The 13,217-nt window shown below is 36.2% G+C and overlaps 1 protein-coding gene across 1 annotated transcript in view; it reads left to right on the forward strand.

Annotated features, from left to right (window-relative positions):
• LOC110041243 (uncharacterized) overlaps positions 1–12,438 on the forward strand; it is a 13,378-nt gene extending 940 nt beyond the window's left edge. The window contains exons 3-20 of the mRNA XM_020746524.2: positions 869–938; positions 1,577–1,683; positions 2,423–2,503; positions 2,665–2,704; positions 3,013–3,078; positions 3,366–3,410; positions 3,773–3,791; positions 4,325–4,472; positions 4,589–4,690; positions 5,610–5,686; positions 7,420–7,534; positions 7,895–7,936; positions 8,226–8,292; positions 8,875–8,982; positions 9,155–9,219; positions 9,430–9,519; positions 9,786–9,886; positions 10,343–12,438. Of these exons, the coding sequence (XP_020602183.1) occupies positions 869–938; positions 1,577–1,683; positions 2,423–2,503; positions 2,665–2,704; positions 3,013–3,078; positions 3,366–3,410; positions 3,773–3,791; positions 4,325–4,472; positions 4,589–4,690; positions 5,610–5,686; positions 7,420–7,534; positions 7,895–7,936; positions 8,226–8,292; positions 8,875–8,982; positions 9,155–9,219; positions 9,430–9,519; positions 9,786–9,886; positions 10,343–10,513 (1,514 nt within the window). The 3' untranslated portion in view covers positions 10,514–12,438. The remainder of the gene's footprint in view (positions 1–868; positions 939–1,576; positions 1,684–2,422; positions 2,504–2,664; positions 2,705–3,012; positions 3,079–3,365; positions 3,411–3,772; positions 3,792–4,324; positions 4,473–4,588; positions 4,691–5,609; positions 5,687–7,419; positions 7,535–7,894; positions 7,937–8,225; positions 8,293–8,874; positions 8,983–9,154; positions 9,220–9,429; positions 9,520–9,785; positions 9,887–10,342) is intronic.
• Positions 12,439–13,217: the final 779 nt, after the last annotated feature.

The raw sequence follows: 13,217 nt of genomic DNA on the forward strand, positions 1-13,217 counted from the left end.
GTAGTTGTCAATAGACCCCTAGGCCCTACGGATTTAAGGGGTCTTCAGATTAAGAATTGGGTACTGTGGTTTGATCATACTGGAGTTCAGAGTGAAAATCTGCACTCCAGTTAGCCTGAATAGTGCTCTGATTGGGCTGAGTGTTGCATAGGCTAGGCTAAATAATACCTGTTTACTGTTACAGCTGTTGCTCCCATCAATAGAAATGGTAGCATTGTACATGTATATGTGTAAAAGTCTGCGGCCTGCATTTAATTTTATTCTCAGTCGGCACTGTACATCTGATCTGTGGTGAGCAGTCTTCAGTGTGCAGTCCACAGTCTTTGTTTCACACTGCCAGAAATTCAATGTTCTGCACTTCGTTTTGCACATTTGTAAATTTTGTTTTCTAGTTCTAGAAATCAATGTGCACAATGCAAGAATTGAAATATTATTTTTGAGTTGGTTGGATATTGATACTGGTTGGAAACTGGATAACATCCTGTAATGCTAAACTAGCCAAGCTGCTCAAACACAGCTTATAATAATGTTTAAAACATAATAACAGTTGAGGCCACCTTCCCAGTAAGCTCCAGACATTTCCTTACCCTGTTAAAATTGCTATATTTTTTAGTACTATATATATATATAATTTTATAAGGCAAATGGATGATGATGATGATGATGATGATGATGATGACGGTGACAATGATAAGATAACCTCTTCAGTTATTTACCATTATCAGTGTGAGCCTTGATAAAACATTTAATCATGTTTAAGCAGTAACATTAAGAGATGGTGTTGATTTTGATGATGATGATGATTATGATTGGACCTTTGGTTTGATTGACAAGAGGTATAATATTATGTCCATACATGCTTTAACAGGGTCTGAGTCTGACCCTCAGGGACTTGATGACCAGGAAAAAGCTGAGCAACACAAACATGACGATAAACAGTAAGTTTTATTTCTAATTGAAAATAAATTTTAATCAATATCATATGCAGTCCCAAAAAATTACCAAGCTCAGCTAAATCAAGCTAAATCAATGAGGAGTCCTTTCCTCACCTAGTGAGACCAGTTTGTATATAATTTTCCTCCTGTTGGAAACATTTGCTAATATCTTTGCATTTTATGTATATCTAACTCCTGGATCCCTTAGTAGAGTAGCCTGGAGCAAGTGGGTTTTCTCCATCTGCTTATTTTTTCCTGATGGGCAAGTAACATTTCTTGTAATTTTCATTTGGCAACTTAAGTTAAGGCCTACATAGGTGAGGCTCTAACTTGTCAAAAGAGCTACCAATCAAATCCATTTGCTTTACACCCTGTAACATCATGCAAAATAGCTACACTTATTCTCAATGTCTTTCATTTTTAAGCATTACATGTAAGTACAGTTATGAAGTAGAGTCATTTCCTTATAACAGTTTGGCAGTGAGTGCTTTACTCTGTACTGTATGACATTTACATGACTTGAAAGTATTAAATGTTGGTAAGCAGACACTCAGTTAAAAATAAATACAGGTATCATGATTGTTTTTTCTCTTTGATTTAGTTGCTTAGTCAATGAACTGTCATGATTTATTTTGAATTAGACTAGAAACGTCATGCCAAGTTCCAGCTCTTTCAAAGTCCAGAGTTTTCTTCCTGAATATATCATGGTTTGGGATGAATGTGATGTACCTTATTCTATCTGTTGAAGGTAGGTAGATCTTTGTGCATTTTGTACTTGCAGTCTGTAGGGTGTTCCATTTAAATCAGAGAGCAGTTTGACCTCTGAAGTATAATTTTCTGGTGAAAACTCAGAGTTAGAAGGGACAGAGTGTGTGTTACTGGTGAGGAAAACTGTTTATTGCCTGCAGAAAAGGAAGATACATGTTGAAAAGATTACCTGAAGTTAGCAGGGTGCCCAGGTGCCACAGGCAACTAACTGTTGCCTTTGGGTGACTGAAAAAACTTCCTTTTTCATATGATTTATTAAGCCTTTAGTTAAGTGCTGGGCACCCAGGATTTCACAGATATATCTTAATTGACCACTCCCCCAATGGGGCTGTTCAGGGCCAATGAAACCAAATGATGAAACAAATAATGCAAATGAACATAACATGGTTAAAAATCCCAACTGGCGGGAGGCAGACTAGTTGGCTATGTACAAGCATGACTGAGGAGTTGAACTAGGGTCTAGAAACAACTCCAGCTGAGTGGTCAGAGCAGGACGTACACTGTAAACCCGTGACCTCCAGATTTCAAGTCCGGTGCCCTAACCACTCGTCCACGCTGCCTCCTAGTCAGGAACCTTTTGGACCCCTGTGATTTTTCTTAGACCATTAGGTGCCCTGTGGCCTACTTATTTCAAGCATTGTCGAAAGAAAATCTGAACAAAGAAGGGGAACTTGCATGTAGAGTTACTTATTTTTTTCTGACTTGTTGCCTCCATGTAGTTGTGCCATCTCAAGTGTATGCACTTGTTGGTTCTGAACAGAAAGGCCAAGTGCTGGGTGGCATGGTAGCTGCTGGTGCTGGTAAGTTGATCTAATCCAATCTTCTCCTTTCTGTTTTTCATACATTTTCTCCACTAGTTAACTTGGAAGGATTTGCTTTTTTTATACAAGGTGTCTTTTCTGAGAGATGGTCTGTGCAAGTAAATTATTTTAATTAATATTTTATTGTTATTTTTCTGCAGTGGTCACATTTTTCTTGAGCCCCCTTGTTGGAATGAAAAGGTATGTTGAAAAAATTTGGTGATGAAAAAGGTGTTATTCACTAGGTTTGTTTAATAGAAGGAATCATTAAGCCTAATTTATTTGGAGGCAGGGGAAAGAAACGGGAATAGCAGAAAACAATTGAGCTGCCATCCTTGAATTGAACACTGTTATCAATATGATAAATACATATAGGTTCTTGGAATGTTTCATTTCCTGATACTTGCACACAGGCAAACCCTTATCAAGTGGACACCTACATGTACATGTATTAAATGGCTGTTTAATAGGGGTTGAACTGTAATAAAAATTCTGTATCCTGCCTCTAGTGATCGTCTCGTGTCCCAGTATGGAAAACGACGCCCTCTTATGCTTGGTGGAACTGTGTTACTATGGTGAGGAAAATTTTCAAATTAAAGGAAATAACAATAAACTTAATCTTGAGTTCTTTTTATTTTACAAAATGGCCTCCATTGTAGTTGTTATTTGGGTTAGCATGTCATGTTCATCTCTGGTGACTTATTAGCCAATTGAACTCATACAAAATTTGTTTTGCTTTTTTGAAAAAAAAAGGAGTGTTATGTAGTTCTTGACCATTTTCATTGCACTCTAAACCTCCTTTGCTTTCCTTAATCCTGGCTGATCTCTTGGACTCTAAGTAAATGAGAGTTTTTTTTTTCAGTATATCTCTATTTGGCATGGCATTCAGTGCTCCTGATATTGAAAGGTGAGGACTTCTTTATAATTACTGACAGAGACATTACATTTTAAAAGTAAAAATCTGTTTGTTGGTATATACTGTACAGGGATCCATTTATAAGCCAGTAAGTGGTTAACGAGACATCCAGACAGTCACTCAATCAGCTGGTGTGTCAGTTAGTCATGACAGTCAGTCAGTAGGTTAGTGTATTAGTCAGTGGGTTGTGGGTCAATCAGTGGGGCATTTCAGATTTGGTCAATCAGTCAGTTGGTCAGTCGGTCAGTCAGTCAGTGGGTCGGTCAGTCAGTCAGTCAGTCAGTCAGTCAGTTTTTTCTATCTTCCTGTTTTGTGATTTTTAACACAGTGTTCTTCTTTCATATCATTTGCAGTGACATATCAAATGTAACAGTAAGTGAAGTTTTGTTCCTTTTTGTAATTTAAAGGTCCAAGTGTCTTTCTACCAAGTACCTGCACATGCTTGTTATGTACAGGTGTAACATGCAATGCACATTTAGCCACTGTAGTATGCTAGCTTTTTAATCAGTAAGAAAAGCTCAGTTACAACGGCTCATGGTAAAAAGATACGCCAAGTCAATTGTTATGTGTTAGAACTTTGGAAAGAAACTTTATTCTCAGATTTCCTCTCACTTTCCATGTGTTTAACTGGGTACTAACTGAATTAACTGCTGTGGGCAAACATGCAAAAGGATAAGACAGTATTCCTTCCCCGGGGAGTGTGAAATAAAAAAAAAATTCTTAGTCACTTCATGGTACATAAAATGAAGTGTGTTTTTGGACAGACTTCATCTCATACTTACTGTACATGCCAACTTAACAGCCCAGTCCAAATACAAATTGTTTGCATTAATTTGATATTAATTTCATGATCCCATATTTTCCATGCAGTTAATGTTAAGCAATGTGTTTCTTTCTTCATTTAGTGTTCCATAGATTTAAAGCTGCGACGTTGTCTGCCATATTTCAACCTGTCAGTCTTAGAGCAGTCTCAGGACAATATGACAGTTGATTCAGATAGAAGCTTCTTGCTCAGCATTCTGATGCAGAAAGAAGATTCAAGAGGGAATATAGGTTTGCACCATGATGTAATGTTCATAACAGAACTTTTGTAGTGTTTAGAACCATTTTTCCTTGTGGACCTGTGGACACCACGCTGTCTTTAATACAAGTTTAATGTCCTCCTACAGGTCTTTACATTGCATTTTATCTCTGTGTTATGGCATGTTATTCTATTATGAGTGTGCCATATAATGGGCTGATAGCTGATTTGACACCACCATTCCAAAGAGGTAAGATGTATAAACATCCACAGCCAGTTGATTAGTACTACATGTATATTTATGTACATAAATTAAATATGCTATATTCATTGCCTGAATTCAATAGTTTACTGCATTATAAAACAAGAACTACTCTTTGTTGGGGAGGGATAAAATAGTAAAAATTATTCAAGAATTTGACTTAGAAATTATTGATTAATGTAATAGTTTAAACATTACTTAAACATAACTAATGTTAAATGACAAATAAATAATGTCAGATTTTTTTTTACCAAGAGCAACTTATTTTATTAAATATGCTTTTATAAAGTGCTAAATTCAAGGCTGGAATTTGGAGGCTAACCAAAACACTGGCTAGATGTTATCATTCCAAATTTGTAGATACATTACTGGTGTCATTTGTCACTGTAAAATCCATATTAATTTTTATAATCAAAATAGATTTATTTGAGACTTGAACTCAATTAAATCTACAATCTGCATGTTGTGTTTATTATTTAAAAAATCATTGTAATTTTACAGTAATTTGTCTAAAATGTGCCACAGTGAAGGTGGACAATTAAATTTACTGTGAAATAATTTAACTAGGTTTTAGGAGCATGGGATAAAGAAGTAAAAATACTGAACTCCTGTACAAGTAATTCTTTTTTCATTAATGCTAAATGTGTAGTTCCAGAAAATATTCATACCTCCCCCACAGAAGGGGTTTTTTCTAAGACCCCCCCCCCCCAACCCCTCTGGAAATTCCAATAAAGCTTCACACATTTCTTTAAATTTTTGGTCTTACAGAACCCCCACCCCCCAGGAAATTCCAATCCCTTCTGTGGGGGGAGTATGGATATCTTCTGGACCTGCACAATATAAAATAAATTTATGAATCTAAAAATGTTTAAAGACATTTTAAATTTTATAACCTGATTAACAACAGGCTTCAGTTCTGGAGTCATGGGAGCTATGACATTAGTTGGAAATGTAACAGGTGCCCTCATAGGCTTTTTCTTTCCGGTGAGTATCGAAACTTCCTAACATTAATTATTACAAACTGTAATTTAAGTATTGTTTATTAAAGAACTGTAAATAGACAAGAAAACTGAAAAATATTCTAAAATGAACTTTTCACTTGAAATATTCAATGAATCAAGCTACTGTAAGAACGAAATACCAATTGAAAATACCTTAATAATTAATGTAATTAATTTAATCAAGTAAATATTTGTTATTATACATGTATATGTAATTATATTATTCTGATGAAAATCACTAATAAATCCAAGCAATGGTAACATGTAATCCAGACTTGTGTACAGCCTGACAGTTAAACCCTCACTTGTGGCAGTTACATTACATTCTTAATTAATTTTGTAAGCTCACTGCTTTTTCTAAACCTTAATTAATAAAGTTCTCTTTGAAAAGCAATTTTGCAAAGTATGCCAGTGATAATTTCAACTTAATTAAAGTGAATTACATTGAAAATGAGCTCACAAGGAAAGCTGTCAGGTATCTGTACATGCATGTTGGCCATTTGTTGGTCTACCTTTGGCCAGTAGTTGCGTGGAAGATCGTGGACAGTTAGCTGAATAGTTTTATTAAGTCTCAAGCAAAAATGTCAGTCTACTACTGGACAGGTGGAAGTTGACATAGCATCAGCAGAGTTAACTTAAATTTAAATTTTCATTTGCTATGTAATAAAACGTAGATTTATGCTTTAGTGGTGGAGGTGCGGTGGCCTCATCGTTAGTATGCTTGTCCCTGGAACAAGCGGTCCAGGTTCAAGCCCTGGCTGGGGACTTTGTGTTGTGTTCTTGGGCGAGACACTTTAATCTCACAGTGCCTCTCTCCACCAGGAGCATAAATGGGTACTGGCGAATTGTTGGGGAAACCTAACAAATTGCGGGGGAGTGACCTGCGATGGACTAGCATCCCATCCAGGGGGAGTAGAAATACTTCTAGTCAATTCATGCTACAGAAACTGGGATAAGCTCTGGCAGCTATGAGCCAGTCGGCTTCAAGGCTTCACTTTATGCTTTAAGCTGTAGATCATCAAGTTACAACCACTTTCAGTGTTTCGTGCATAGCGACTGTCTTTTGACATGTCATCTCTCAACATGCTATGTAAACTGGCCTATGTCGAAAGTGTAAGCACAACAGACTTCTTTATGGTCGAACTCGACTTTCAGTCATGAAAGGTGGATTTGTTTGACATCAAACTATGGCTAGGAGTGTCAAGGAGTCATTCTGTGAGAGATAAATCAACTGTTTTGAATGTTTAAATCTTTTAAAAGTATATTAACTGAGTGGTAGCAGCCCAATTCTACCGGAAGTCACTATTGAGAGCCAATCGACTACACTTAAATCGTTTGAATTATCCCATAAATCGGGAAACATGCAAAGTCCACAATCTTCTTCATTTATTTGAGGCCAGTAATTATCATTTATTTTGCCATTTGTTCAGCTACTAACCGGACAAATTGCCAGTTTCACAGTTAAAGGGTCTTTCAGCTGTTTACATACTATTAGCTGGTTGAAAGATGGTTGAAAGATGTCACCTACGCACATAACACTGAAAGCGGGTGTAAGTATGATGAACTTGAAAGGTTTAGAGAGCACTCAAGAAGCAAGAATTACTATCGGCTGCCTCTTGAGCAAAGCCCACATGTATCATATCTTGAAGATACATGCTAAAGCACAAATCAGTATTTTTGAATTTTAGATAATTAAATGTTATTTTGTTTGTGTAGAAAATTGGAGTGGTTGGCACATATTCCTTGGTGGCTGTTCTATATTTTGTGTGTGTGCTCCTTACTGTGTTTTCCTGTCCAGAGCCCCCTAATAAAGTCACCCACAAACCCATAGGTAAGAGATGATATATACAAAAGACATGCAAATTTATTTGGCCAGTATTAGTTTTATTTTTATGTGTGTGCTGGCCATAATATTTTGGCAAAACAGCTTAAGTTGAAAAGTAGATTAATTTTCAATAAGATTGTCATTCAGGTGTTTGTTGAGCAGTAATTGAGTACATGTATACAGATTTTGCACAGTGTCACTCAGTTTCAACTTCAGAGTGTCAACAGTTGATGAAGGAGACCCTCTTAAAATAAATTGCTCGCTCAACAGTTGTTTAAATGAGAAAACCATTTTTTTTTATTTTGAGTTTATTATGATTGTCTGTACAAATTCTCTTTTGCATTTGATGTTCTTTATACTCACCAGGTCTGAAGGCAGTATTTCATGCATACTGGGAACCACTAAAAGGTGAGTGAGTGCTTTTGTAAAGTATATGTGGAAATGTGTAGCATGCAGAGTGGGAGGGGGAAGAATGATGGCACATGGCTATTCCAGACCAAAATATGCAGAGTTTTAACACAGGAGTGTTGAAGACTGAATGTGAATAATTGATTATTCAGTCAACTTTTAACTTGCTTTGTTTATAGAGACCACTGAAATCCATGTATAGGTCTGTTAATTCATGTAAAAAAAAACTGATTATTTTCTTTTGACATGTATGTAATATTTATTGTAAGTTGTTACTTGTCTTGTGTAGAGCGAGACTTCAGGTGGGTGTTCCTCACCAGGTTCCTGATGCAGCAAGGAGTTGCCACGGTTACAGGGTAAGGCATGGTTCTGTAACTTTGCTTGCTTAACTCAGCAGTTATAGAGGAGACAGTCTGTTATCTCTAGAGAACATCTCACTGTGTAAATGTTTCTCTCACAGAAAATAATTTTACAAATTCATTAATACAACAGAGAATTTTTGTGTATACGTGTAAAAGACCTTTCAGAGCAATCATTGGACAAAAATAATATAAAATAATCCATGGAAATGCAGGTGTTGGCTAATGTGCTAATAATTATTGACAGCTAATATTCCGTTTATTGCCCCAACACTTGGACGAAAACAGGTAACAAAGAAAGGTTCAGCAATATAGCCAGTTCCCTCTAAGAGACATCCCTGCAGGGAATCATAGTTATTTATATGCAAGGTCAAGATGTTCTAATTGTGATCTGTAATAGTTGAAGCACACAGACAGCAATGTTTCATTATCTTGGTGTAATATCTTCATTTTTTTTTTCTGATTGAATAAGAATTTTGACTGGTTATAAGAGGATGTTTTGTAGGGCTTACATGTAGGTCTACAGGGTATCTGAATTTTAGTTACAGTATTAAATGTAGTATAATTTTATTACCACAGGTTTCTTGAGTTTTGGTTGGGCGACATGGTTACATTACCAAACTGTTGGTCACCTGAGAGAAGTGTGGCAATGCTCCTGCTTCCAATGTTGTTTTCTGCAGCATTATTGTGAGTATACATGTACTGTAAAACCTGACCTCCTGTAACACCTATTGTGTCACTGAACAAGCCAAGCCGTTGGTTGGTGAAACAATAGAATAGATCAGAACAAGCACAGGCTGTCAACTATTTTCAGTTAAATCCTAATGATCAAAAATTCTAAACATACATATTTGGTTAGTTCTGTTATAGGGGGCTTCCTCTCAGACAGACTTGGGAGAAGAAAACCTCTTGTTGTTGGATCAGGTACATTGACGCTCTAATACATAAGATATAATAATATAATTTCTCAAGCCAGGCTTTATTCCAGTTAATAAGTAAATGTTCAGTATTGATACATGTGCATTGTCCAGAAACAATAATATTGTTGTTCTCCAGGTACTACAGATAATTTAATGAATTGTAAATGAGTGTCTATAACACCTATTGACTTCTCTCTTCTTTTTTTTTTTTTAGCAATATTAATGAGTATCTGTGCTGTTATATTGGCTGGATTGCAGGGAAAGTATGCCTTTTACGCAGCAATGCCAGTAGCCTTGACTTTTGGTAAGCATGGTTATTCCGCTAACAGTAAGCTGTTGTTAGTGGCAATTTCTGTTAAACCTTTTTTCTATTTCCTGAACTTCCAAAATCAGTCAGTGATTCAAGTATCATTTGCACAAGCATTGCAATTTAGTACAGACAGTGTAGTATGTGGCTGTTTTGGTTTCCCTGTTTTGCAGCATAACTTGAAATTTGATTGGTCAAACAAAGTCTTGTATATATAGTTCATATTACATGACATGTTACACTTGACAACTCTGTCCTGTCAGGGGTAGGCTTTGGAGCATATTGTGCAGTGGATTTTGCTCTTGTGATGGATGTGCTTCCTAATGACAGAGAGAAAGCCAAGGACCTGGCTGTGTGGCATCAGGTAGCCTCATTGAGATAATCGTAGTAGGCCTGCAAAGCGTACTAAAGGCTTTACATGTAGCTATGTGTCCTTTTGTATGTATCAGGGTTTGCATGCACCTTGCACTGAGAGTCTTTGAATTTAAAAACCAAAATTCCAGGGTTTGAAAGTCATTGAGAATTTTGGTTCTTGAAAAAAACCTGAAATTTGTTCAGTTGCTTGACTGTTTCCACTCGGACTTGAACAAACATGGCAGGTATCCCTTACCCTGAGCATCTACACTGAAGTGTCACATTATACATCTGTAAATCTATATATAAGTCTGTCTTCCAGTAGATCATAAGTACAGTAAGAACCAATCAAAATTTGAGACCAATCTGACATAATTATTTTTTGATTAAGGTTTGCCAACAACATGTACAATCCTGTACTTTGTTACACAACAGTAAGTTGTTCTGTTTAAAATTATTTCCCCAGGCTCTTGTTCTCCCACAAGCCATAGCCACACCAACAGGAGGAATCATATTAGACATGTTTGAAAGACTCAGATGTGATATTGGACTTGGATACATCATCCTCTTTCTTGTCACGTCTGTTTATTTTGTTCTTAGTGGTATTTTTGTTTTCAATATCAAGAAGGCCAAGTAGAGAAAGAATTTAGTTGCTGACCATAGTTTCAATGTCCTGTCCTGTCTATGAGAAATGCAAGTGTATCTGGCACTGGTCAAATGGTGCTCTACTCTGGTTGGCCTAGATAACATTTTTAATTAGTTACTGTAGCTTAAATGCTACTTCAGTTAGTCTGAGTAGGGCTGTAATTAGGCTGAAATAGCCCTCCAGATAGCCTAAAAATGCCTGAAAATTACTGTAGCTCTCAATAATGGTGATGTCATTACAATAATTATAAATGTATTTAAACCAGCCTGGAAATGCAACATTTTATTGTGTGACTCATGGGATATTCCATGGCATGCGACACAAAAGCATTTCATAACTATTACATATACTCAAAAGACCTGACTTGTGACTCATTAATACTTAAGAGTTTATACTTTTAATTCCTGCCTGTAATTGTTTCCTATTCATAGATGGGGCTGAAAGAAAATAACAATTTTATCAGTGACTCCCAGTTCTTCTGAAACAAGAAAAAAAACGTGGGGCAAGTCTCATCTTGCAGTGGACTGTGAGACTGTTACTGCAGACAGAAAGATGAAAATCTAAAAACTTGTTCCCAGTAATGATCCCACAAGTGACACATTACTGCATGATGATACTTGCAATCATCCCAGATTCTTCTCGTTTTTAATGTGGCAAATAGAAAAGGAAGATTTAAGACTGCCACCTTTTTGTAGGTTGACTTTCAGATCAGTTCCCCTTGCAGTAGTGAGGTACTAACGCAAAATCACATTGATTAATAATGTAGTTTTGTCATTAGCAAGAAATGAAAATGGTATTGCCTCTTCATCAAGAACATTGTAGGGAACTGATTTTTTTTTGGGGGGGGGGGGGTTGGGGGAGAGGTGGGATTGCAAATACATTTAGAGGTAAATATTTTTTTACAAGTTGCATGGAATTTGTGGGTGTAATCATTTGATTATGAGCAATGTACTTGAGGTTTAAAAATAATTTCCTGACCAGGTTGATTAGGAGTTCAGTTAGTATCCGAGACAAAGGAAAAAAATTCATAGTAAATATTAGGTAACAAGTCTTCATTGATTTTCAAACATGATCACTGGTGCTCTGCTTTGTTTGAAGGTGAGAATCATGATCAATCATTCACTTCAGTGAAGCTGTTCAAGATCCCTTCACATTAAGTCTGTCCACAGGCACTAATTTTTTTGCTACAAGTTATTTTCTTTGAACACAAGAGCAGCTGCAAAGACGGCACAATAAATTAAACATCCCTAGAGCTACTTTTGTCTTTCCCCAGCCCCACAACCTTGTGCTTTGGCTTGTTCATTTTGCATGCAACTGGGTTAATATTTAGCTAAGCTTGCGATCTTGAAGAACTCAGACAAAATATAGGGTTTGTGGATGGACTACTTCACATTTTACAATTACCATACTTGAAAAAGAAAGACTTAGTAAGTTCCTTGCTGCAGCACTGTCATGAGGATAATTATGTCAATTTTTTAAACTTGTAAACATGTTGGTATAGAACAGTTAACTGATGAACCATCAAAAAATTTAGACAATACACACCAGGGGAAAAAAAAAAATAAATGAAAAGAAAACTCTTAAGAGTAAAAATTCATTTTTACAAATACTACCAACTGTTTTAACAAATTATGCAAATAGAGTTAATATATCAAGAATTATTTTTTATTGGTATTAAACAACAGATAGTCTATATTCTTTACTGGATATAGCTACAAAAGAATAAATCAAGCAACAAATATATTTAGCATAAAATTGTATATATAAAAAAGAAAATGCTAGTATAGTTGTAGCTTGATTATTAATTTTGGGGGTACAAAATGTATGACATATTTTAAGAAGTCGTGAAAAATTATTATTCTGTTGTGATACAATAAAAAGGTATTGTCAAAGAATAAATACATACTTTGGTGCAATTTGGTTTTTTACTTTTACAGACAAGTTTTTGAAGTGAGGTCACTTAAACCATGATGAGATATTTTGTACATTATTTGGTGACCATATTGAAGGCTCTTGATTGTGTCCAAGACCAGTTTAACAGTGTAAAATAATAAATACTCTTGTTCATATGAAGAGCCCTCTTTCTATGGTCACCACAAAAATGTACCAAAAATCAAGTGTTATAATACTCATCGTTAGCTGACTACTGCAGAATTGTCACTCGGCCACTTACAGATACATGTGAGATACATTATTGAGTCACACCTAAAAACATTGTTGAGATGTGGTGGTTATGGTTAATGTGCTATTCTCTAGATCAAGTGGTCCAGATTTGAGCCCGCACTGGGGTCATTGTTGTGTCTTCTTAAGCAAGACACTTTACTCTCACAGTGCCTCTCTCCACCCAGGTGTATAGATGGGTATCAGCAAATTTAATGCAGGGGGGTTAGCCTCCGATGATCTGGCATCCCATCCAAGGGAACTGCAATAAGCTCTGGCAGTATGTAGCACACTTAGTGTGATGCAGACTTCCCCCCCCCCCCCTGCCCCCCAAACACAACTGTTACACATGTCTGGACAAAGTGTCACATAAGGGTAGTTACACTGTAACCAAACACTAAACATTAGGCATAGTCATGTGCTACAAACTATACTGTATTACATGAGCAGTATTCACTGACTCCAAAGGTTTTAAATGACTCCATAAAGGCACAACAAGTTGATGATTAAGTTACTGACTCTTGAAGGAGTTTTG

Source organism: Orbicella faveolata, unplaced genomic scaffold (genome assembly GCF_042242905.1).
Source record: "Orbicella faveolata isolate gen_17 unplaced genomic scaffold, um_ofav_v1 contig_46, whole genome shotgun sequence".
Lineage (NCBI taxonomy): Eukaryota > Metazoa > Cnidaria > Anthozoa > Scleractinia > Merulinidae > Orbicella > Orbicella faveolata.